This window comes from Gracilinanus agilis, chromosome 2 (assembly GCF_016433145.1).
Source record: "Gracilinanus agilis isolate LMUSP501 chromosome 2, AgileGrace, whole genome shotgun sequence".
Classification (NCBI taxonomy): domain Eukaryota; kingdom Metazoa; phylum Chordata; class Mammalia; order Didelphimorphia; family Didelphidae; genus Gracilinanus; species Gracilinanus agilis.
This window is the reverse complement of record NC_058131.1, coordinates 527,422,748-527,444,904: the sequence shown is the minus strand read 5'-3', so window position 1 is coordinate 527,444,904 and position 22,157 is coordinate 527,422,748. Positions and strand designations below refer to the sequence as shown.

Sequence of the window (22,157 nt, the reverse complement as noted above, 5' to 3'; positions counted from 1 at the left end):
TGTATACAATAAAAAATGTTCAGCCTTGTGATAAGCCAGAAATGAAATTATTTTCCCATAAATAAAATATGTAGGATAGAAAGTTAGAGATGAAAAAGGCCTTGGGAAAAAATTAATTCCGGGAAAATATCCTAAATAAAATTAATTAATTAAAAAATTAATTCCACCTCTGTCCTTCACAGATAAAGAAACCGAGGTCTGGTGAAGAAATGATGTGTCCAACATCACAAGTTAATTCTTTTCATAAGTTCTAGGATTCCAATCACATTCCCTCTGATCCCATGTCCAGTGTGAAGTTCACTATACTGTGCTGTTTTTACACACAAGCACACGTGCTCACGCTCACACACACACACACACACGCATTCACAATCTCTGCATATAAAGTCTCTATATATGTCTACATATATTCAAAAATATGTGAAAAAAGTCAAGTGTTTATATATATGTGATAATTGAATAGTTAGAAAATAAAAATAAATCTAGAGAATCCAGCCACTTTAGGATAAGCTTTTGAACAATTTAATGCCCCTCCCTCCCTGTCCCATTTTATTCTTAGGTACAACACTGCTATGACCCAAGACCTGGGCTAATGTTCACACAGAAATGGAGGGAAATAACTTTTGTTCTGATTTTAGTACTAGGATTACAAATGCTGACCTAAATTATGTTTTAGAAGTTCACTAGTGGAAATGATTTACACGGTTAGACATTTAATTCCATTGAAAATAAACGTAATTTAGAAAGTTAAGCTAGGGAGTGTGGGGGTTGAGACTCAAAGAAAAGCTTTTCCAAAGAGAAATAGTGATTCCTCTGAACTGAATATTTCTTGCTTTGGTACCTCAGACAACAGAGAAAAGGACAAACAGGTGACCAATTGGCTTCTCTGGAAGAGCCATGGGGGACCGTTAAAATTTTGTTGGCTTTTTAGGACAGCGGGGGCGGCTTTGGCTAGATAGACTTCACCTTTTGCTGTCTTCATCTAATTAAAAAAATCATACTGGTGATTTCCCCATGCTGTGCCCAGGCAGAGGTCCAACTACTACAGTCCTGACACAAGAGTTTGCATAAAAGACCCAGAGAGAATAGGGCTACGAGGAACATTAAAGGGTGGGAATAGTGGATTTGGGGTTAGATGCAAATGTAAAAACACAAATCCCATCTGAATTAAGGGGTTATGTACAAGAAAGTGATTAGTGAACTGTTTCTATAACAAGACTTTTATTCCATCACCACCTCTTTTTTGGCTGGAATTAATAAAAATCCCTGAATTTTGGAAAACAGTAATTGGCTTTTGAAACCAGCTTATGAAGTGGGAACAAGTCATTATAACATTCTTTCATGCCATTATGACCTTCTTCCACCGATGGTCGTCTAAAGAAAAGAGACTCTGCTACATAGGACTGGACTTGTGAACAAGGAAACGGTAATCGGGAGGCTTCAAGGGTGACGACACAAAATGGTGGCACATACATTTTAAACTGAAACTGATCCTGTAAGTACTCCACATGGAAGTAACCAGCTAGTTGTTGGTTACTTCCCACGCTGGGATTCTTGCTTATGGTTAGAGAAATGTTCCCTTTACTTTTCTAACTGAACACAGGCTTAATGAAGAGGGAGAAATGGGCTCAATCAACCTTAGGGGCTGTTTTGGACTGCATACACCTAGGCAAGGGTGAGTGCTTGAGTCTGGAGTAGGGATATGAGTACAAAGAATAAAAAAAAAATCTTTTCATTTTCAAGTCTAGGTTTTGAGGTTTCAAAAAGTAGCTTGGCAATTGTGGAGTCAATCACTGGTTTCTTCCTAAAGATGGCAGAAGACAAATAAATAAGACAATTCCTCTCTCTCTCTCTGTGACCTCTGAATAGTAAAAGCAGCTCCAGCAGTTGTTTACTGATGCTAAACAGAACTAAGCAGCCGCAGAAAGTCTGCTGCAGATGGTGATTTTGGTGGTTCAAGTAGAAAGTGATGGATGCACAGTTGAATTTACCAGAAAGTCCAATTTCGATTCATGGTTTCACTAGGCTTCTGAGGAACCCATTGGACGATTTTGCTCCCTTCTCATTCTTTCTCCCATATCCCTTTTCTAACCCCTGACCTAGAACGGAACCCTTTAAATTTTAGAGTTGGAAGAAAACGGAAAAGGTCAACTAGTTCACCCTCCTTATTTTAAAGATGAGGAAACTGAGTAAAATGAATTGACTTGCTCAGTCACACAGTGAGAGAGTGGTAAATTGAGGACTAGATCCCAGATCTCCAGATTCCCAGGCCAAAGATCCTTCTTGGCTCAATCTAGATTTGACAGAGATTTCCGGTGGGAGGGGGGTACAAGGTGAGGTGGTAAATTGTTGGGCAATTCATAACCATCTAATTTAATTTTGATGAGATGTTTGGCCAACGCAAATTCTTCCTCGTCCAACATGCCATCATTGTCGCAGTCTGCGAGTTTCCAGATCTTGCCCAAGACACTGTTGGGCAGTTTGGAGGTCACCATTTCCTTCTTGGCATTGACACCAGATATCTTGCCATTGACGGGTGACAGGGTATAAAAGAGCTCATCATAGGCTGGTTTGTCCTTGGCTACGACCCATTCCTCCTCATCGGCTCCTTCCTTGGCTCCTTCTCCGTAGCCTTGGTTGAAGGGCCCCTCATTGGTTCCATCAAAAGCTCCACCATGAACCATCTGTGTGGGCATGTTGAGTTCTTCTTGGCTGATGAGGTTCATTAAGGAGGAGATCTTGTTCGTCAGCATGTTGTCCACAGCTTCAATCAATTTTGGCTTCAGGGAGTGGAATTTAGTGAAGTCATAGTTTTCCAACTGCTCCTGGCAAAGGACAAATTATAGAGACGTTTAGATATTCTCCAAAAGTTGGAGATTATATATAGGCATCCCTTCCACATCTCAAGGATTAGGGAGTATAACACCTCCATGATCTGGAAAAATCGGAGTAAAATTTTTTGGCCCTCCCTTTGTACCAGAAAAGAAATTTGAATTTTTTCTTTTTTCTTTTTATGAGGAGTTTATGGACATTATTATAAAATTTAGTCTTAGGCTATAGGTAAGTTAATGGTAAGTAAAAATATTATATGAAAAATATTTTAAAAATACAAAATAAATATGAAAAATTTTTAAATGAAGCAAATTCATATAGTTTATGCATTTCTAGGTTTCTAAATGTTTTCCTGTGTTCTCTGCTGGCTTTTGCCTGTTGTCTGTGGATCCACAAAGCATCCCCCGAATTCCTACTTAATTTTTTATGCTGATCTTCAATACAGATCAAAACCATGATGGAGAAAGTCAAGATGTGTAAAGGATACCTATAATTGCTTTTCTTTTCACTGGAGACCCAGAACAATAATTTTTCTTTGAAAGCAAACTTTAAATACTTAAATCTGGATGAATGCATGTTTTCTATAGCTTTTTCTATGGTGGGAACCCCAAATTGGCTCTTCTTACGCACATGAATGATTTTCCAACAAAGAGCACATTTAAACCCAGGATTTCCCATCTCCAGGTCTGCCTCTCTATCTACTGAGTCACCTATATATATTCTCTGAAGCATTTTCACATTATTCTCCCACTTAGACATCATAACAACCCTGGGAGGGAAGAAAAGGAAGTATTACTATCTCTATATCATGGATGAAGAAATCAAAGTCTGAAATCAAGCACTGTCCTAAGGTCGCTTACCAAATCTGTAGCATAACTAGGACTAGAAATCAGGTTTCTCTACCATCGGTCCAGGGAGACTGCTATACCACATTGTAAAAGGATATGTCAGAGCCACTGTAGTTAGGTGATTCAACTTTATTTTGGGTAAAATTATTATAAGAGAAACTAGTTGTCTATACAGTTCTTTTTCCTTAGTTAAAAATAAAATAAACAGTAATTTTAGATGCCTTATAACTTACTTAACATTTTTTATCAATTTTGTTTTTTCCATCACCTTTCCAAATGTATCACCTCTCAGACTCAGCAAGTTATCCCTTGTGACAAAGAAAAAAACTATGGGAGCAGCTAGGTGGCTCAATATATTGAGAATCAGGTCTAGAGACTAGAAGTCTTGGGTTCAAATCTGACCTCAGATACTGCCTAGCTATGTGATCCTGGGCATGTCACTTAATCCCCAGCTTAAGAGCCTAGCCCTTACTTTTCTTCTGCCTTGGAACCAATACACGGTACTGATTCTAAGACAGGAGGTAAGGGTTAAAAAAGAATAAACAAGAAGGGGAAAAAATCAGTGAAGCAAAAATAACCAACACATTAACTGAATATTCGACACTCAATGCCCTTCTTCCATTGCGAAGGGGGTATGGGGGGAGGAAAAATTTCACATGCTTTTACAATTAGACATCAATGCTTCCTTTCATGATGTGAGCCAGCAATCTCAGCCTCAATGTTAGACTGAGCTTTATAATCTGAAAGGGGCTATAAACTAACAATCACACAAAGGGACTAGTTAGAAGCCCTGATACTACATCAAAAGGTATTTATGGCAGAGGCAGGGCTATTAAAATACTTCAGCCACTGAGCATCATATCTGTTGAATCAGCTGTTGTTGTTCCAGGGGAGTCAGACAAAGTAAAAGTAGAAAATGGAAGAAAATTATATGAAAGGATTACATTATATTTTTAAAAAATCAATTAATAACATTTTTATTTAAAATTAAATTGATTATGTTTCATTTAAATTTTTTAAAAAAGAAATTGGGTCAGAGTTTCTAAAACCTCTCAATTTAAGTTGTAGAGAGCAACTAGGTGGCTCAGAGGATAGAGAGAGGCCTGCAGATGGGAAGTCCTAGGTTCAAATCTGGCCTCAGACACTTCCTAGCTGTGTGACCCTAGGCAAGTCACTTAACCCCAACGGCCTACTTCTTCCGTCTTAGAACTGATGCTATCGAGAAGAAGAAGACAGTAGATAAGAGGTTTAAAATAAATAAATTTAATAGCAAGTTAAGACAAAAGACCTAGTTCTGACTCCTGGTGAGGGGACCCTCCTCACTGGAAGGAACAGGACTTAGTTATTTGAGTGAGCGGGTGGAGAGAGAAGCTACAACTCTCCATGCTGGTCGTGATCAGACAACAAACCTCCTTGAAAACTTCTGAAGACTCCTACATAAAGGATTACATTTTACTGAGGACCATTTATTCTGCCCCACTTCTAAAGCACTGAAGCTAGAGGTCCCTCCTGCCAACGATGCCGGATGGTCAAGCAGACTTGACAAATAAGCTTGCTGTGACATTTCATTCATCAAGAAGCAAAGTGAGGAGGAGGAGGAGGAGAAGAAAAGCCTACACAAAAATGCCAGGATTTTGGTGATCAACAAGATTCCTCTGGGGCAGATACACACACCTACCCACTCTCCTTAGAAACCGCACTCAAAACCTTTCTCGAAGGGATGCTCAAATGAAACAAAAGAATCCCTTCATAAGAGGGAGCAGACAGACAGGTGGGAGTCCAGGCCAACCAAGCGCGAGGGGAAGCCATATGGTGAGGACAAATATGTGGACAGCTGGCAGTGGGGAAACGGTCAGCTATTTGCAGTCAGGAGTCAGGAAGTTTCTACAGTTCCCATGCTGGGGAGCAGACAGGAAATGAATCCCTCCTGCTTCATCACGTCTGGATCCCCATACACAGGACCACCACAGCCCCTACCCCGACTCCCAAGGAACTCCTTTTGAATGATGATTTCCACGAGAAGGACTCACAGCCCTGTCCTTCTAGCCTCTGTGCTTCCCGAGTTTTACTCTTGCCTTCTTTACACTAACTGCCTTCTGAATATCTCAAACCAGATGCCCCATAAACATCTCAAATTCGACATATATGGAAACTGAACTCATTCTTTTTTCTCTCCCCAAATCTACTCTTTTCCCCAGACACCCTACTGCCTAGCATAATTCTTCTGGAACCTCAGAGTTATTCTGGACTCCGTACAATATCTCATACCACATAGAATTAATTTGCAAATCTTTCAACCTCCATAAAAATCTTTCAAATCTGAGCCCTTCTCTCCACTCACATAGCTACCACCTTAGTTCAGGTCTCCATGCCCACTGATCAAGATTATTACTGTAATAGCTTCCTAATTGGTCTCTCTGCTTCGAGTTTCTTCCCACTCCAGTCCATCCTACACACTGCTGCCAATGTGATTTTCCTTTAGTGCAAATCTAATTATGACATTTCCCTTCTCAAACACCTCAGGTGGTTCCCTGTGGCCTCTAGGATACAATCCAAACTTTTCTGTTTAGCTTTTAAAGCCTTTCATAAACCTATCTTTTTAGATTCACTGGGCATTGCGGCATCATCACTGCTTCTCACCTATGATGCCCCATTGTCCATCTTCACACCTTTGTCTGGCTGACCCTCATGCCTGGAATTCATTCCTTCCTTCCTCTCTCCCTCCGTCCCTCCCTCCTTTCCTCCCTTCCTTCCTCACAGAATCCCTCTTCCTCCAAGATGCACCTCAAACCACACCATCCACAAGATGCCTTTCTTGATCTTGCTAGTGCCCAGCTCCCACCCAAATTACCTTGTATTTAACTCTTTTGCATTTATCTTGTATATGATTATATATCCTTGTTTCTATCATTAGAATGTAAACTCCTTTGCAAGTACGGCATGTTTTATTCTTTATACTTGTATCCCCAGCACCTGATTTAGTGCCTAGCACATAGTAGGTGCTTAATAAATGCCTGATGATGGATTGAAGTGATTGAATATCCACTAGAGAGTTTGTTAGACTAATCTGCTAACTTGTCATATTCAATGCCATGAGTCTCAGTGTAGAGTAGAGGAAGGACTTGATCTGGTGTACTGGGAGGAGCCCTAGTCCTGGAAACAGCAGGCTTGGGTCTAAATCCTACTTCTGTGGGCTTGTGTAGAGCAAGCTAAGTGGCACAGTGGATACAGCACTGGACTTGGAATCAGGGAAGACTCATCTTCCTGAGCTCCAATCTGACCTCAAACACATACTAACTGTGTGTCCTTGGGCAAGTCACTCAATCCTGTTTGCCTTAGTTTACTCATCTGTCAAATAAGCTGGAGAAGGTTGAAGCAACCCACTCCAGGGTCTCTGCCAAGAAAATCCCAAATGGGGTCATGAAGAGTCAGGCATGACTGGAAAGGCTGAACAAAGACAATATGCTTGTGTGACATTGGTCAGATTCCTCGGGTTGTACTTTCTTCACCCATAAAATGAGGGGGTGGATAGGATCTGTCCACTTCTATGATCCTATGGCCCATCAAGCAAGCAAGCATCAATTATGCACTGCATGTGGCAGGTGGTGGGAATACAATAACCAAAAGGAAACTTTCTCCATTCTCAAACAGCTTCCATTCCTATTATAGGAAAACCACACACACACACACACACACACACACACACACACACACACACACACACGTATGTAGGCAAGCACACAGGCACACATATTCAAAGTCACTCTGTAGACTTTTGTAAGTGAGGCATTACTTGTCACAAAAATTAAGGAGGGCTCTGTGGAAAAAGCACACCATTTTCCGCTTTATTTCCTTTGGGAGCTTTTTATTGTATATGTGACACACGTCTCCTGCCATAGCATGGGGAATGTGGAGATAAGTACTGCACGAGAGCTCTGATCTATCAGACTATTTACCATCTGAGCAAGGTGGGGAGACAGAATCTAAATCGTGTAACATCAGAAAACAATTGTCAAAAACTGTTTCTACATGTGATTGGAAGAAAAAAAAAAGGACTTCATGTAGAAAACCATGCCTGGGGGGCAGCCAGCTAGCTAGCACAGTAGATTGAGAGCTAGGTCTGGAGATGGGAGGTCTTGGATTCAAATCTGGTCTCAGACAATTCCTGGCTATGTGACCCTGGGTGAGTCACTTAGCCCTGATGGCCTAGCCCTTGCTGCTCTTTGGTCTTAGAACTCATACTAAGAGAGAAGGCAAGGGTTTTAAAAAAAAGGAAAGAAAGAAAATAATGCCTGAAGAAAGCCAGGGATTTTAAGGGGCTTAGGTGATATCAGGCAGGACTATGCAAAGACATGGAGTGAAGAGATGTGGTGTCACCTGTGAGGAAGAACAATAAGGCCCTTGCAGGGGGACCAGAGAATGCATGAACAAGATGAAGGACTAATGAGGCTAGAAAGGCAGGGTGGAACCAGGTTGCAAAGGACTTTAACTAGCAAAGAGAAGAATCTGTCCTTGATCCTTGAGGTAATAGGGAGCCAATGGAACTTACTGAGTGATGGAATGATCTGGGATAGGATATTTATGTTTTAGAAAAGTGATCTCCCTAAGAAGCAAGGGTCAACTTTTTCTTCAACTGGACCTGCTTATCCCTTGAATTTTGTTATCTGGCATTTCCTAATCTAGAGGAAGAAGACCCTTGTAGCCATGACTCTCTGGGGAAGATGGGACCATGATCTTGCCATGACCTCAGGGAAAGAAGATAGTCTGTGAATTATCAATATTCTCAAGGTTCTTTAAGCCTCAGTTTCCTCATCTATAAAACCAGGATGTGGCCCTGGACTAGATTTCTAAAGTTCTTTTCAGGTCTGAAATCCTAAATCCTACACAATACCTCATTAAAGCAACATTTTGGAAAATTACTCTTTGTCATGCCACTTTCATTTCCAAATATATCCTTGCCCCTCCAGTCATCCACCCCTTGTAACAAAGAATAAAAGAATATGGGGGAAAAAGCATTTAAGCAAAAACTAACCAACACACTACGAAGTCTGACAATAGATGTAATTTTCTGGGTCTGGCAATTTATGCAATTTTCCACACCCAGAATCCTCCAGAAATGTGCTTCTGTGAAGAGCTGGAGGAAGGTGGATTTTTCACCCTTCGGGGGAGGACAGTGGGAAGTGGGGTGGGGGGCAGGGCGGGAGAGAAGCAGAGCCTTTCAAACCCAAAATCTTTAACAGCCACATCAAAAGCTGGAGTGCTGCTGCCCCCTGCTGTTGAAACATGGCCATCGCCTTGCTGTCCAAAGTTCAAAGACTGGCTCAAGGGCAAGTTTCCAGTGATGGGCTCAGGGTATCACCCAGCCTATTCGTCAGATACTTTCCCGCATTGTGCAGGACTGACACATCTGTGCAGCAAAACTAGGCTAGGTCTGAAAAACAGAGTCCCACCTGCACCTTCCTAATTAGGCAATTGGTTAGAACTGAGCTCCTGGAGTGAGAACAAGAGCCTTTGAGTTATTGGCTTTGGGTAAGTCAGCTGATGTCTCTGTTCCTAACTTTGCTCATCTGTAAAATGATGGGGATTGGCCCAGCTGACCTCTAAAGCCCCTTCGAGGACCGAGTCTCTGAGTCTTTGACAACATTTTCAACTCTGTCCAAATATATAATGTCGAAGCCTGGCCTTTCAAACCCAAGGTCTTTAACCAAAGTATAATTAGAATTTTGCAAAGTTTAAACTTGTTTCAGAGTAAATTTAGGATAAGAAACTTGCTACTTCCCCAAATCAAGAAAGTGAACTGTTTGGAGAAGCCTGCAGAAACCACACACTGCACCAAAAGATCCAGAGTGAACTTTGGGATGTGGTGAATTTGAATTGTGGGGGGTTGAATGCATTTATTTTGAACGTATGATCTTATGCCAAAGGGGATGGCCCCCAACTGGTTTTTTGTCAATGTGTCTAGCAATCATTGGTTTTGTTCCCTTCCTCTTTTATTTCCCTCTCACCCTCAAATTATTGTAATTTCCCCTTAGAAAGTGAAATATTGTATGTACCTCTAGTTAAAGATCTTTGGAGATATAAGTTGGGTATGTGGTACTGATGCACTGGGGAGACTAAGCATGTAAATCTTGGAGATTTCTACATGCTTGTTTCCCAATGGAATCACAGAGGGGGATTGTATAATTAGAATTTTGCTCCCCAAGAGCAGAATCACAGAAGAAAAACAACTGCTTGAACACATGGGTTGATGGGGATATGATTGGGGATGTAGACTCTAAATGATCACCCTAGTGCAAATATCAATAATATGGAAATAGGTCTTGATCATGTAAAATTCAGTGGAATTGCACTTCGGGTACAGGAGGAGAGGGGAAAAAAAGAATTTTTGCTCCCCAAAACTCTCTTTCCCAGCTTCCCATCTTCCTTCTCATGCTAAATCCTTATATTTTGGAGATAAAATTGTGAGTGTAGCTCCGCCCTCTCTCTCTCTCTCTTCCCCTGATCAAGACTGCAGAAGCTGGCTTTGAGCTAGGCAGGAGAATAAACTCATGTGGTCTTATTTTTGTTAGATAATTAGTTTTTATACTTCTATTTCTTTTTTTTTTATTCCTTCTACTTCAAGTGATTATTAATAAACTTTATAAAATTAATACTTGGAGTTATTGATATTGATTTAAATCTTACACCTCAGAGAAATGTATCTCCTTCCTTTCTTTCAGAAGGAGAGCGTATATTGCCAGCTTGGGGCTGTTTTTTTGCTAGACTACTTTTTCCCCCTTAAAAACACACACACACACAAAGGATGGATAACTTAGCAGGTAGAAGAGGAGGGCAGGAATATATATGGAAATGAAGATCACAAAAACCTAAAAGCTAGCAATAAAAATGTTCGAAGAAACAGCAACAAATGTTCAAATCCTGGCTATCATTTCTGTCTCCTAAGCTTGTCTGAAATTGTGCTGACCAGCTGATGTTGGTCATTTCTTGCTACAGAGGAGAGAGATGTCTGAACCAAAAGAAAAACCTAAAAAAGTTTTCAAACACCCCAATCTATCACCTCGGACACTTACTGGCTGTGTAACCCTGAGCGAGTCACTAAATCTTTTATATACTTTGGTTTCTTGATATGTAAAGTGAGGGAGTTGGACTCAAGGACTTCTCCATTTTCCCTTCAGTAGGATCCTGTGTTTGATGCATGTAAAAATATCATCCTAACTGTAAGGTCTCATTCTCATGAAAATGATCATTATAGGGAGCACAGGAGAATGGGATACAGATTCTCCTCTCTGCCAGGCTTCTGCAAGACACTCTGCTCCCTTCTCTCTTCTAGGAGATGTCATCCTCCTCCTTTCTGTTCCTTCTCTTTGGCAGTTCCTCAGCTTCTGCCTGCCCCTGACTCAGCACTGGGAACACCAGAATTCTGCCAAAGCTCTTCATGCCCAGTCCAATTTTAGTAAACAAAACTTTGTCCCCCATAGCTCTAATAAGAAGAAATGTGAGCTATCAACAACTCTATGAAAATGCTTCAAATAACAAAGGGAAGAAGTGCAAGGGAAGTGAGGGAGGGGAAGGAGAGAGAGAAAGGAAAGAATCTGGAACTCAAAATTTTGAAAGGCAAATGTTGAAAATTGTTTTTACATGTAATTGGAAAAAATATTTTAAAATAACAACCACACTGAGGTTTCACTTTATCTTCCTGAGTTCAAATTCAACCTTAGATACTTGCTGGCTGTGTGGCCCTGGGCAAGTCACTTAACCCTGTTTGCCTCAGTTTCCTCATCTTTAAAATGAGCTGGAGAAGAAAACACCAAGCCACTCCAGTATCTTTACCAAGAAAACCCCAATGGGGTCACAAAGAGTTTCAGTGACTGAAAACGACTGAACAACAATAAAGACAGGGTTGTAGGGAGACAGGGATGATGTGTACATACATCACAAAGATGGCAGGCCGGGGCATCAACGACAAGAAAGAAACACCCGTAGATTCCCCAAAATCCATAGCGACACTTTTTTTGTAGTAGCAAAAAACCCTTAGGAACAAAGCAGGTGCCTATCAGTGGGAGGATGACTAAATAAACTGTGTATGTGAATATAAATGCTGTAGGAAATGAGGAATAGAAGATTTTGGTACAGTCTGATGCTGAGTGAAGGCAGGCAAGATCAGAGAAAAGAATATGGGATGACTACAGTGATATAAAAGAAATAACCATCAAAGGGCAGTCAGTAACAGCAACAACCTAACTTGGCTCTGTAGCACAGATCATAAACTTCATTCCTCTTGGTAGGTATTTGGTGATAGTGGGGGCACGTGGAGGACTGTGTGTATAGAATGTCACATACACTGTGAGATACAGTTGTTTTGCCCCTTGGTTTTACTTAACTGCTCCCTCCCCCCACAAATAACCCTCACCTTCTGTCTTAGAATAGATACTAGGTATTGGTTCTAAGGCAGAAGAGTGGTAAGGGCTAGGCAGTGGGAATTAAGTGACTTGCCCAGGGTCACACAGCTAGAATGTATCTGAGGCTGGATTTGAACCCAGGACCAGAACTCTATCTGCTGTGCTACCTCCTATCATGGTCTTTTGTTCCCCAGTTTTATGCTGGTTTTGTTAAGGTGCTTCATTTACACTGAGTATCCTCTCAGTCTTTACTCCCTATCAAAATTTTGCATGTTATTATTAGTGTGTTGGACCCATCAGGGCTCTGACACTTATCCACTGTGTGAGCATGGGGAAGGTGCTTAGTCAACCTAAAGCATCCCTGTAATCAAGCCTCAAATTCTTCATCTGAAAAATGAGAACAGTGGTACTATTTATCTCCCAGATTTGTTGTGAGGAAAAGACTTTGTGAACCCTAAAGTGCCATAGAAATGGAAGGTGAGAGGATCGTAGATTTAGGGCTAGAAGGGACCTCAGAGGCCACTAAGTCCAGCACCTTCACTTCAAAGATAAGAACAGGGTTTTAGGGTCAGAGGGCTTGGGTTCAAATCCTGCCTCTGATGTTTACTGCTTTTCTGTGACCTTGAGCAATTCACAAGCCCCTTGGGTCTCACCTTTCTCATCTGTAAGATTCAAGGGCTGGACTAGATGGTTTCTAAAGTTCCTTCTAGCTCTAGATTTATGATTCTATGGCTGAAGCCCAGAGAGGATAAATGACTTGCCAAAGGTCAAATAACTAACAACTCTCTGAGGTAGGACTTGAACTTATGTTGGAATGGGGAGAGCCTTGCTATCAGAAGAGCTAATCCAAGTCTCAGCTCTGATGACCTTGGTTTAGCAAGTTACTAAATTCCATTTCCCCTCCTGAAAAACTAGGATGACCCTGCTTATCCCATCTAACTCATGGGTTAATTGTGAAGCTCACTCTCAATCCAGCGTTCTAGAAAGCTGGGCTATTGTTTGGCTTTTGCACTGTGCTTGGATGTACTTCCTCTTCCCAGAGAGGTGGGCACCGGTGGGACTCCCACTGGCAGAAGGGTCGGGCCGAATGACCTGCTGGGCTCTTTGTCATCCAGCCTCTGAGAATGGAAGAAGCCAGAAGTCACCCGCAGTGGGTGAGTCATGCAGTCTGGTGCACGGCTCTAGGCTATGATTCAGCTCCTCCGAGCTGGAGGTTTGGAAGCTAATTACCAGAATTCAAGAGCAAACAATTTTGCCAGAACAGCTGTAGAGGCAGAGCTCCCCCTTCCTCCCTGCCCCGGAAGACCAGCGAGGCACAGCAGTGCCAAGTCAAGACAAGGTCCTTGGACAGAGCCCAAGTGGGCCACCCACCTGCCTCGCTTTTCTTTTTTTCTAAACTCAGTTTAATTTTTATTAATATGCAAAACACCGCCATACGGGTCATTATTTATTGTAAGAGCACACTCATACAAAACTAACACGTCAAAATGAGACCATAAATAAACTAATGTGAAAGACAGAATGCTTTGATCCGCATCTGACTCCAACAATTCCTTCTCTGGGGGCGGTTAGCATTCCCCATCCTAAATTTCTCACCACCTGCCTTTTCTCATAGCTTGGTGGATAACCACAGAATGGTAATTCGGAAATTCATTTATTCTTTTTTTTTAAACACTTATCTTCCATCTTGGAATCAATACTGGGTACTGGATCCAAGGCAGAACAGTGGCAAGGGCTGGGCAATGGGGGTGGTAAGTGACTTGTCCAGTGTCACACAGCTAGCCCAGATTTGAATGTAGGATTTTTTTGTGTCTAGGTTTGGCTCTCAATCCACTGAGCCATCTAGCTGCCCCCAAGCTCATTTACTCTTGCTGCTTCTGCACTGTCTAAAGGGAGGGAAGGCTGATTTAAAGAACTGGCAAGTTTTTACTTTATTTGGAAGGATACATGGGGTGTTTAATCAATCACTTTCCTTGACCCTAAGCTATATGGATCTCATGGGCAGCATACAGAAAGGCTCCAGACAGAGCCCACGATATTTCTACTGCTCTCAGAATCAGCCCCCTTTACCCCTACTATACCTGCATCAATTTGACCTCAGGGAAATCGCCCGCTGAGATCTGGTACTCTCGCTGTAGCTGGAGATAGATTTCTGGTAACCGACTGATAAGTTCCCTCTTCTTATTCTCTTTTCCAAAGACTGCTGGCATCTCCTTCTTCAGGTGGCTGATGATGTAAGCGTGGACCTGAGATGGAAAGAAGAAAATTAAGAGTTGGACTGAGCTTAAAATTCTCTTTCATTGCCTTTTCCCCATAAGACAAATTACGCATTATGATTCTTTTTTGGGGAGTGGTAAGAGCAGAACTGTGATTTTATTGATGTAAGGGCCTCCCGCCATCAAAGCAGATGGGAGAATCATCTGCAACTTACAGTCCTAGAGAGATGCTAAGAGATTTCTTTGGAGCGTTGTGAGAAGATAAGTGATGGGCCTTTGTTCACGTGTCCAACATGTTTCAGCAGCAGGGCTTAAACCTAGGCCTTGCCTCCAAGGGTCAGCACTCTCCCTCCTCAGTACATTTCTCTGCTTTCTAGAAATCACCACGATCTCAGATTACCAGTGCTACTTATCCTGGACCTCTATCTTCCAGAAAAAGGTCTGCTTAAAAATTGTTTTTCAATGACAATTCTCTGTCCTTTCTTTTATCCCACCCCTCAAATAAGATCAGCCTTAATATTCTTAAATTGAATTACCCACTGATTATTTAATCCTGCTGAAATTCAATTATTCACTTTATTCAAGGAGAGGGTCTAGCTTTTGATTTGAAACAGGAACTTTTTTAGTTAGGAACTTCATTATATTTTTTTCTTTTTTCTTTTATAATTCCATTTTTTAAATTTCCAATTACACATAGAAACAGTTTCTTCACATTTGTTTTCATTATAGTTTCAAGGGGCCAAGAGTGAGGGGGGACGGTAAAGCAACATGGAAAGAGCTTCTGAAGACTTTGAATGAGACAAAGGGTTTGAGGAGGAGAAGAAAATAAGGGCAGATATGTCTCCATTTCCCAGCTGTTTCTTCACTGAAAGACTCCAGTCAACCAACCAATCAACAGATATTTATTAAAGTTCCTGCTCTGTGCCAGGCATCATGCTAAATGCCAGGGATACAGAAAGAGGTAAAAGAGAGTCCCTGTCTTCAAGGAGCTTATAATCAAATGGAGAAGACAACAGTAGACTTCCTTAAAAACAAAAACAAAAAAACAACCCTTACCTTCCATCTTAGAGTCAATACTATGTGTTGGTTTTAGGGCAGAAGAGTGGGAAGAACAGAACTGGGAAAACCATTTCTATAAAGGCAGCAATAATGTAAAGGAAAAAAAAAAGGTTTAAGAACTAGTTAACACAATGGCCAACCATGTCTCCAGAGGAATCACGATGAGGCATGTTCTCTACCTCTCCTGCTAGGGTTGACGGATACAAAGGACAAGGGCATAGATATTTGGGCATGGCCACTAGGTGGATTTGTTTTGCTTGATTTTGCTTGTTATGAGGGCTTTTTTTTTCTTTCTCTTGGTCTTTTCATTGAAGAGGGAGAAGGTTAGGGGAGGAAGGTTAGCAATAGCCATGCCCAAACCAGATGAGTGCTATTGTAACATTTTAAAAAATGTACAGAAGAGAACAGAAAGAAGCAAATACAAGCAAGACAGTTTGAAAGTGATGTACAGAATTATATAATTTTTGAAAATCTCTTCCAATCCCCAAATCACTTCCCCTCCAGAATTGTATATTCCTTAACTCTTGAATCCCTTGACCCACTGCCCTTTGGAGGCTCATCCTTTTTCTAAACCCAAATGCTGAATTACTTCCTGTTGAAGAAGCAGCTCCATCACGTCTTCCCCTTTTGTGTCTTCTCTCAGCAGGTACTGTAGTACCAGTCTCCTCAGCAGCCACAGCTATTAAAGACTCAAAATAGAAAGCTCTTGCCATAAAGTCCTTGGCACTGTCAAATGTCAGACGATGTGGTTTTATTAGTAGAAACATTAAAGAAGATGTATTATCCTCTACTTTGCTGTTTCAGGCTAAGAACCCTGGGGCCTTTGCTGCAGAAGCCTCCTGTCTGGGTTGCCTTCCCTTATTAGCTCAGATATAGCAGCGATAGCTTTGGTTTTTATTTTTCTCCCTAGCAGTTAGCACAAAATGAGTACTTAAAACAAGTTGACATTCATTCGTAACAAAGATGAGGAAGCACACCATTGCCCTACCCATTAGAATATATATTTAGCATAAAACAGGCCCACAGTTCAGCCTTTTCCTTTGTGTCCAACTCTTCATAACCCCATTTTGGGGTTTTCTTGTAAAAAATGCTAGAATGATTTGCCATTTTCTTCCCCAGCTCATTTTACAGATGAGGAAACTAAGGCAAAGAGGGTTAAGTGACCTGCCCTGGGTCACACGGCTAAGGAGTGTCTGAAGCCACATTTGAACTCCTGAGGATGAACCTTCCTGATTCCAAGCCCAGCACTCCATCCACTCTGCCACTTAGCTGCCCAAGGTCTACCCACCCTGAAACTTGTCCAAAGGGCTTTTTTATTCAAAATACCAGCTTTCTCTATTCCTGCTCACATATTGCTTAATGCCACTGGAGGAAGTTATGCAACCACGCTAAGTAGATTCACTATAAATTGTTATCCAATCTCACTGGTACAGATATGTGCTTTCACTCCTCCCTGACTAGCTCTCTATATTGCTTCAATATTGTTTCTATTACTCCATCAACAAGCATGAAGGCTCACTATGTGCCAGGGATTCTGCTAAGCAGTAATGCTTTTTCTGCCTCCGAGAAATTTCTATTCTTCAGGCTAGATACAATGTGTATGCATATAAGCAAATCAAAGGTGATTTTGGAAGGGGAATTGCCATTCTTCTGGGTTTGCAACCTTGGAGTCACCTTGATTCTAGTTCGAGATAGAAGAAAGAACAAGGGCAAAGGCACACAGGGCAGAAAGTACTCTGACATATTCAGGTAAGAGGCAGTAGTCCAGTATATCTGCCATCTACAGGCTAGTGAAAAGCTGGAAATTTAGGCTGTAGTTAGACCATGGACGGCCTTGAAAAACAGGCAAGAAGTCCAAACTTTCTTCAGGTGGCAATATAAATCTGCCGAAGGTTTTTGAGCAGACTTTTGGAGATATGATATTCATCCTAATGTTTGCTCTGGGGACAAAAAAAAATCTAAAATAGCAGATGTGAGCTCTATGCCACACGGTACAAAGGGGAATACCGGAGGTGTGCAGAGGACGATTTAGGGGAAATCCTGGGAGCACTGAATTAAGAAACGAGAAAACATTTCTGAACATGAATTATGGGGTGGATGTTTAGATCTTTTTTCAGGTTCATTCTTGTGGTCACTAAGCAACAAAAAGCTTCACCTACACTAGAAACTGAAATAATGGTCAACCGCAGGTTACTGCCCCAAGTCCTAGTGGGGTGGCCAAGCTATACAAAATGAGTAACAAGACCTTCTGTGTAATTATCTCTCTACTGTAGGCAGTTTATACATGGCAGCAAAGTAGTCATGTTGTTTTCCTTGCACTATAATTAGATAGTTATGTCTGCTGACATTGTGGAAGAGTTGGCAAGCACCCTTCCCTGATACTTCTGCTTTTCTATAAATTTTCATTGTTAGGGCATATTCAAGTCAAAGCTGTTTGTATAGTTAGAATCTTGAACTCTATAAGAAGTAATACACTCTACATACAAGTTAAGTGAATAAAGGAAGACAGGATGAAAACCAGGGAAGCAATTATAGGAAAAGACAAGGATGATGGCTTCTTCTTTTTTTTTTTAAACCCTTACCTTCCATCTTAGAATCAATACTGTGTATTGGTGCCAAGGCGGAAGAGCGGTAAGGGCTAGGCAATGGGGGTTAGGTGACTAGCTCAGGGTCACACAGCTCGGAAGTGTATGAGGCCAGATTTGAACTCTAGGTCTGGCTCTCAATGGACTCAGAATATAATCTCGCTGGTACAATGGAAATTAATGAAGTTAACAGATACATCCACTGGGATCCTCATTGGTCATGACCAGTGGGTAGGATTTGTGCACTTTCTTGAGACATTAACTAAATAGCTAAATAAAATTGACAGTCATAAAAGCTATGATTCTCAAGGGTAGGGATTCTAGTTGTACAAAAGCAGAGGAACAGAAAAACCACCAAAAGAGGCATTGTGGGTTGCTTTTTTGGTTTTACTTTTTTCACGTGGCAAACTACTGATTCATTGAATGTTGGCTTCATCCCATTCATCCTCACACAGCCTAGTGAATATTATTTTAATCACTTGACATGCCTCAACATATAGCAGCAACAATGGAAAACCAAATTAAAAGAAAATTAAAGCTTGCTAGCACTTGACAACTACTGTTTATCCTTCCTGTTTTTCTACCTTAAGAGTATATGTTTCTAGGAGGGAGGGAGGGAGGAAGGAAGGGAAAGTATTTGCAACTCAAAACTTTAAAATGTGAACATTAAAAAGTTTTTACATGTAATTGGGGGAAAATTAAAAATTATTTTAAAATCCTTTTGGTATGTTTACTTTTAAATGAATTGTGCTTTTGATAGTACTTGCTTCTGGCTAAATTATTCTTTTAAAAAAAACCTGCTGATGATAATACATGTATAACCCAGAACAAACTGCTTACCATCTCTGAGAGAGGGGAAGGAAGTGAGGGAAGGAAACAATTTGGATCTTATAATTTCAAAAAATGTATGTTGAAAATTGTTATTATATGTAATTGGGAAAATAAAATACCTTTGAATAAAAAACAAAAATAAAAAAAAACTGCTGAAAGACAGTTGAAGATGCTAAAGATGAATCATTAAATATTATTAAGTAATTTTAAAGCTGAAAATCTACTACATTGAAAGCTGTACAATAAAGTGAGGATTAAAAGGGGAAAAATCTTAATCTTGAATTAGGATGATGGGAAAATGAAGGCATCAAATTTCACCAAAGACTAAGTCTTGTGAAGCTGATTAAGTCCAAGAAACTCTAGATTATGAGATGAAAGACCTGGGTTCAAGTCCCAGTCCTGAAACTAGTCAGTTTCTGTGTAACCTTGGACAAGTCACTTAACTTTTCTGTGCCTCAGTTTTCTCATCTATAAAATGAAAGGGTTAGATTAGGTGACCTCTAAATCCCACTAAATCTATAATAATCCAGTGCTTAACACAATGCCTGGCACATTGCTTATGCCTAGCAAATGTTAACTGATTGGTTTTTCAGATGTTACAAATAGACCAGTGATGGGCAAACTTTTTAAGGAGGGGGCCAAAGGAAAGGAAATGCTCATCTGTCAGTCTAAGGCAACTCTTTCGAAGTTTCATTGTATTGTATCCTACTCATTGTATTCCTCAAATTAGGAATAATGTCCCATAGCCAGACAGAACATTTCAGGGGGCCCCATCTGGCCTGCGGGGCAGTAGTTTGCCCATCACTGAAATAGATGGTTATATCTATAACACAGGAATAGATGAATATTGAGGGTATTTTAAGTAGTCATTCTGAAACCTTCTGGTATTTGTCCCTATGTGTGATTGATTGATTTGGAGATATCCTCTCTTTCCTAAAAAATGTCGTCTTATTTTTTAAACTTAAAATCCTTACCTTCTGCCTTAGTATCAATTTTATGACAGAAGAGTGACAAGGGCTAAGCAATTGGTAAGTGACTTACCCAAGGTCACACACCTAGGAAGTGTCTGAGGCCAGATGTGAACTCATGTCTTCCTGATTCCAGGCCTGTGCCACCTATCTGCCCCATTTGTGGATTTAAAAAATGAAAACAAATTAATGTAAATTTCTTCTAATCTTTTTGGGGAGGAATTTCCCAGCACTCCTTGAGCTGCTGAAGACATCCTCCAATATTCCAAAATCAGGTATAGGCACTGCTTATTGAGAGGGATGGGCTTCCAGTGCTTTCTAGGCATCAATAAAGGGTTAGTGATATAACTCAAAAGTTCTTTGCCATGGACAGTGGATATAATTTGGTGAAGATGGAACAAGGGAAGGAAGAAGAATGTGTGCCATGTATGTGACTCGGTGGAATGGTCAAGATAATCATGACTGGGCCATGTGGAGTTGGTGATATGATCTGTATATCTCTGTAACTTGCTTTGAAGTGCTACCACTACTTCCTCCTTGTCTAAGTTTCATTGGCCTATAGATTGTAAGCTTGTGGGTGACTCCTGAAGTAATTCCTCTATTTCTCTTTCTGCCAATTCTAGTTACCGCCACAGGGTGGCTCAGATGTGGTCACTTCCATTAAAGTGAAAAGATAAATGGTGTTGGGAACACCTAGGTAGCCTAATGGAAGAGTGCCAGATGTGGGTTCAAATCTGACCTCAGACCCTTTCTAGTTGTGTATCCTGGGTAAGTCACTTAACCCTATTTGTTTAGCCCTTACCCTTCTGCCTTAGGATTGTTAATAAGTCATAAAGTAAGGGTTTAAAAAAATAGTGTTGATAGAATCATAGACATTTAGAGCTAGAAAGAACCTTGGAGACCATTTAGCCTAATCGATACATTTTTACATATGAGGAAACTGAGGTCCAGAAAGAAAAATCTATGAAAAGATAGAATAAGCATTTATTAAATGCTCTCTATGTGCCAGGCGCTGGAGAAATCAATTTCCTTAAGGCCACCCAGATAATAGTGGAGCCTGAAGTGAAGTTTAAATGGACTGCTACCGCATCGTAAAGGACCGATTCGTTCTGTGGGTTAAGACTCCAAATTCCCAGTGAATCTAGTGAAAGTTTGGAACCTTAAATAAATTATGGTCAATGGAATAAGAGCTTGGGAATGATCAAGTTCTGGGTCTAGTTTTGACTGTCAGTGATCCCTAGGGGCATTTAACAGCTTCCTACCTTCACTTCTCCCTTTGTAAAAAGAAATGCCAATGCATATGATGCAATGCAGATGATATAAAGAATAAGTAAGAATGCCTGAAGAAGTGGCCTATGATTGTGTGGAATCCTACTGCGCTGTAAGAAATGATGAACAGGTTAATTTCAAAACAAACAAATCAAAAAACAGGGGAAGATCAACATAAAATTATGAAGAACAAAGCAAGAACCAAGAGAACATTATATACAGCCTCAGAATTAATGTTTGAAGAATAACTTGTGAATGTCTGCCTCCAGAGAAAGAGCAGACAAACGGAAACATGAACGATATTACACACACAGGTTTTTTTGGGGTCAAATGATGCCTTCTCTGGTGTGATGAGGGGAGAGAGGAAGAGGGGGAGGGAGATACCTGGGAATTTTAATGTAATCAACAAACAATAAAACTATCAAAAAACCCAAGGATGCGTATTAGCTATTATGATTTGATCAGAAAGGCAACTCGTACAATCAGGCATTGCCATCTTCAGTGATAATCATCTGGAAAGCTGCCTAACTCATAGGCTTGTAATGATAATATGGCATAATATATGTAAAGATTCTTTGCAAACCATAAAGCCTTAGCAAATAGAAATCATTATTAAAAGTTGAACCCCATTCACTAGATGATTCTAAAACTGAATTTCAGCTATTAAATTTCAAAAATCCCTCCAAGGGATTGCAAGGCATAGTGGATAGCACACTGCCGGTGAATCAGGAAAACCCAGGTTAGAGTCCTATCTCTGGAAGTTTTAGCTGCAGGACCTTAAACATGTCATTTAAACCTCAGTTTCCCTATCTGCAAAATGTGGCTAATGATAGTATCCATTTCACAGGTCTGTTGTGAGGATCAAATGAGATAATATTAAGTGCTTTGGAAACCTGCATTCTATGAATGTTAGCTCTTGAATGTCTCTTTCAACAAACCTACCACAAAAGGAACAAAATCTCCTGGAATTACCTGGAACACCTTTCCTGGTTCAGTGTGATATTAGACACCATCACAGCCAAATGGCAAATATCAAGAAGAGGGAGTTGATTAAACAGCAACCATTTACCCAGTGCCTGCTATGTCCTAGTCCTAGGAATTATGGTTGGCTCTGGGGGGTGGGAGGAGAGCAGAGAGAGAGGAAGGGGGG

At 40.7% G+C, this 22,157-nt stretch overlaps 1 protein-coding gene across 1 annotated transcript in view; it reads right to left on the bottom strand.

Moving 5' to 3' along the window:
* Positions 1-1,734: 1,734 nt before the first annotated feature.
* Positions 1,735-22,157, bottom strand: part of EHD4 (EH domain containing 4) — a 100,161-nt gene continuing 79,738 nt past the window's right edge. The window contains exons 5-6 of the mRNA XM_044665112.1: positions 14,161-14,325; positions 1,735-2,825 (exon numbers count right to left, since the gene is read on the bottom strand). Coding sequence (XP_044521047.1) covers positions 2,289-2,825; positions 14,161-14,325 — 702 coding nt within the window. The 3' untranslated portion in view covers positions 1,735-2,288. The remainder of the gene's footprint in view (positions 2,826-14,160; positions 14,326-22,157) is intronic.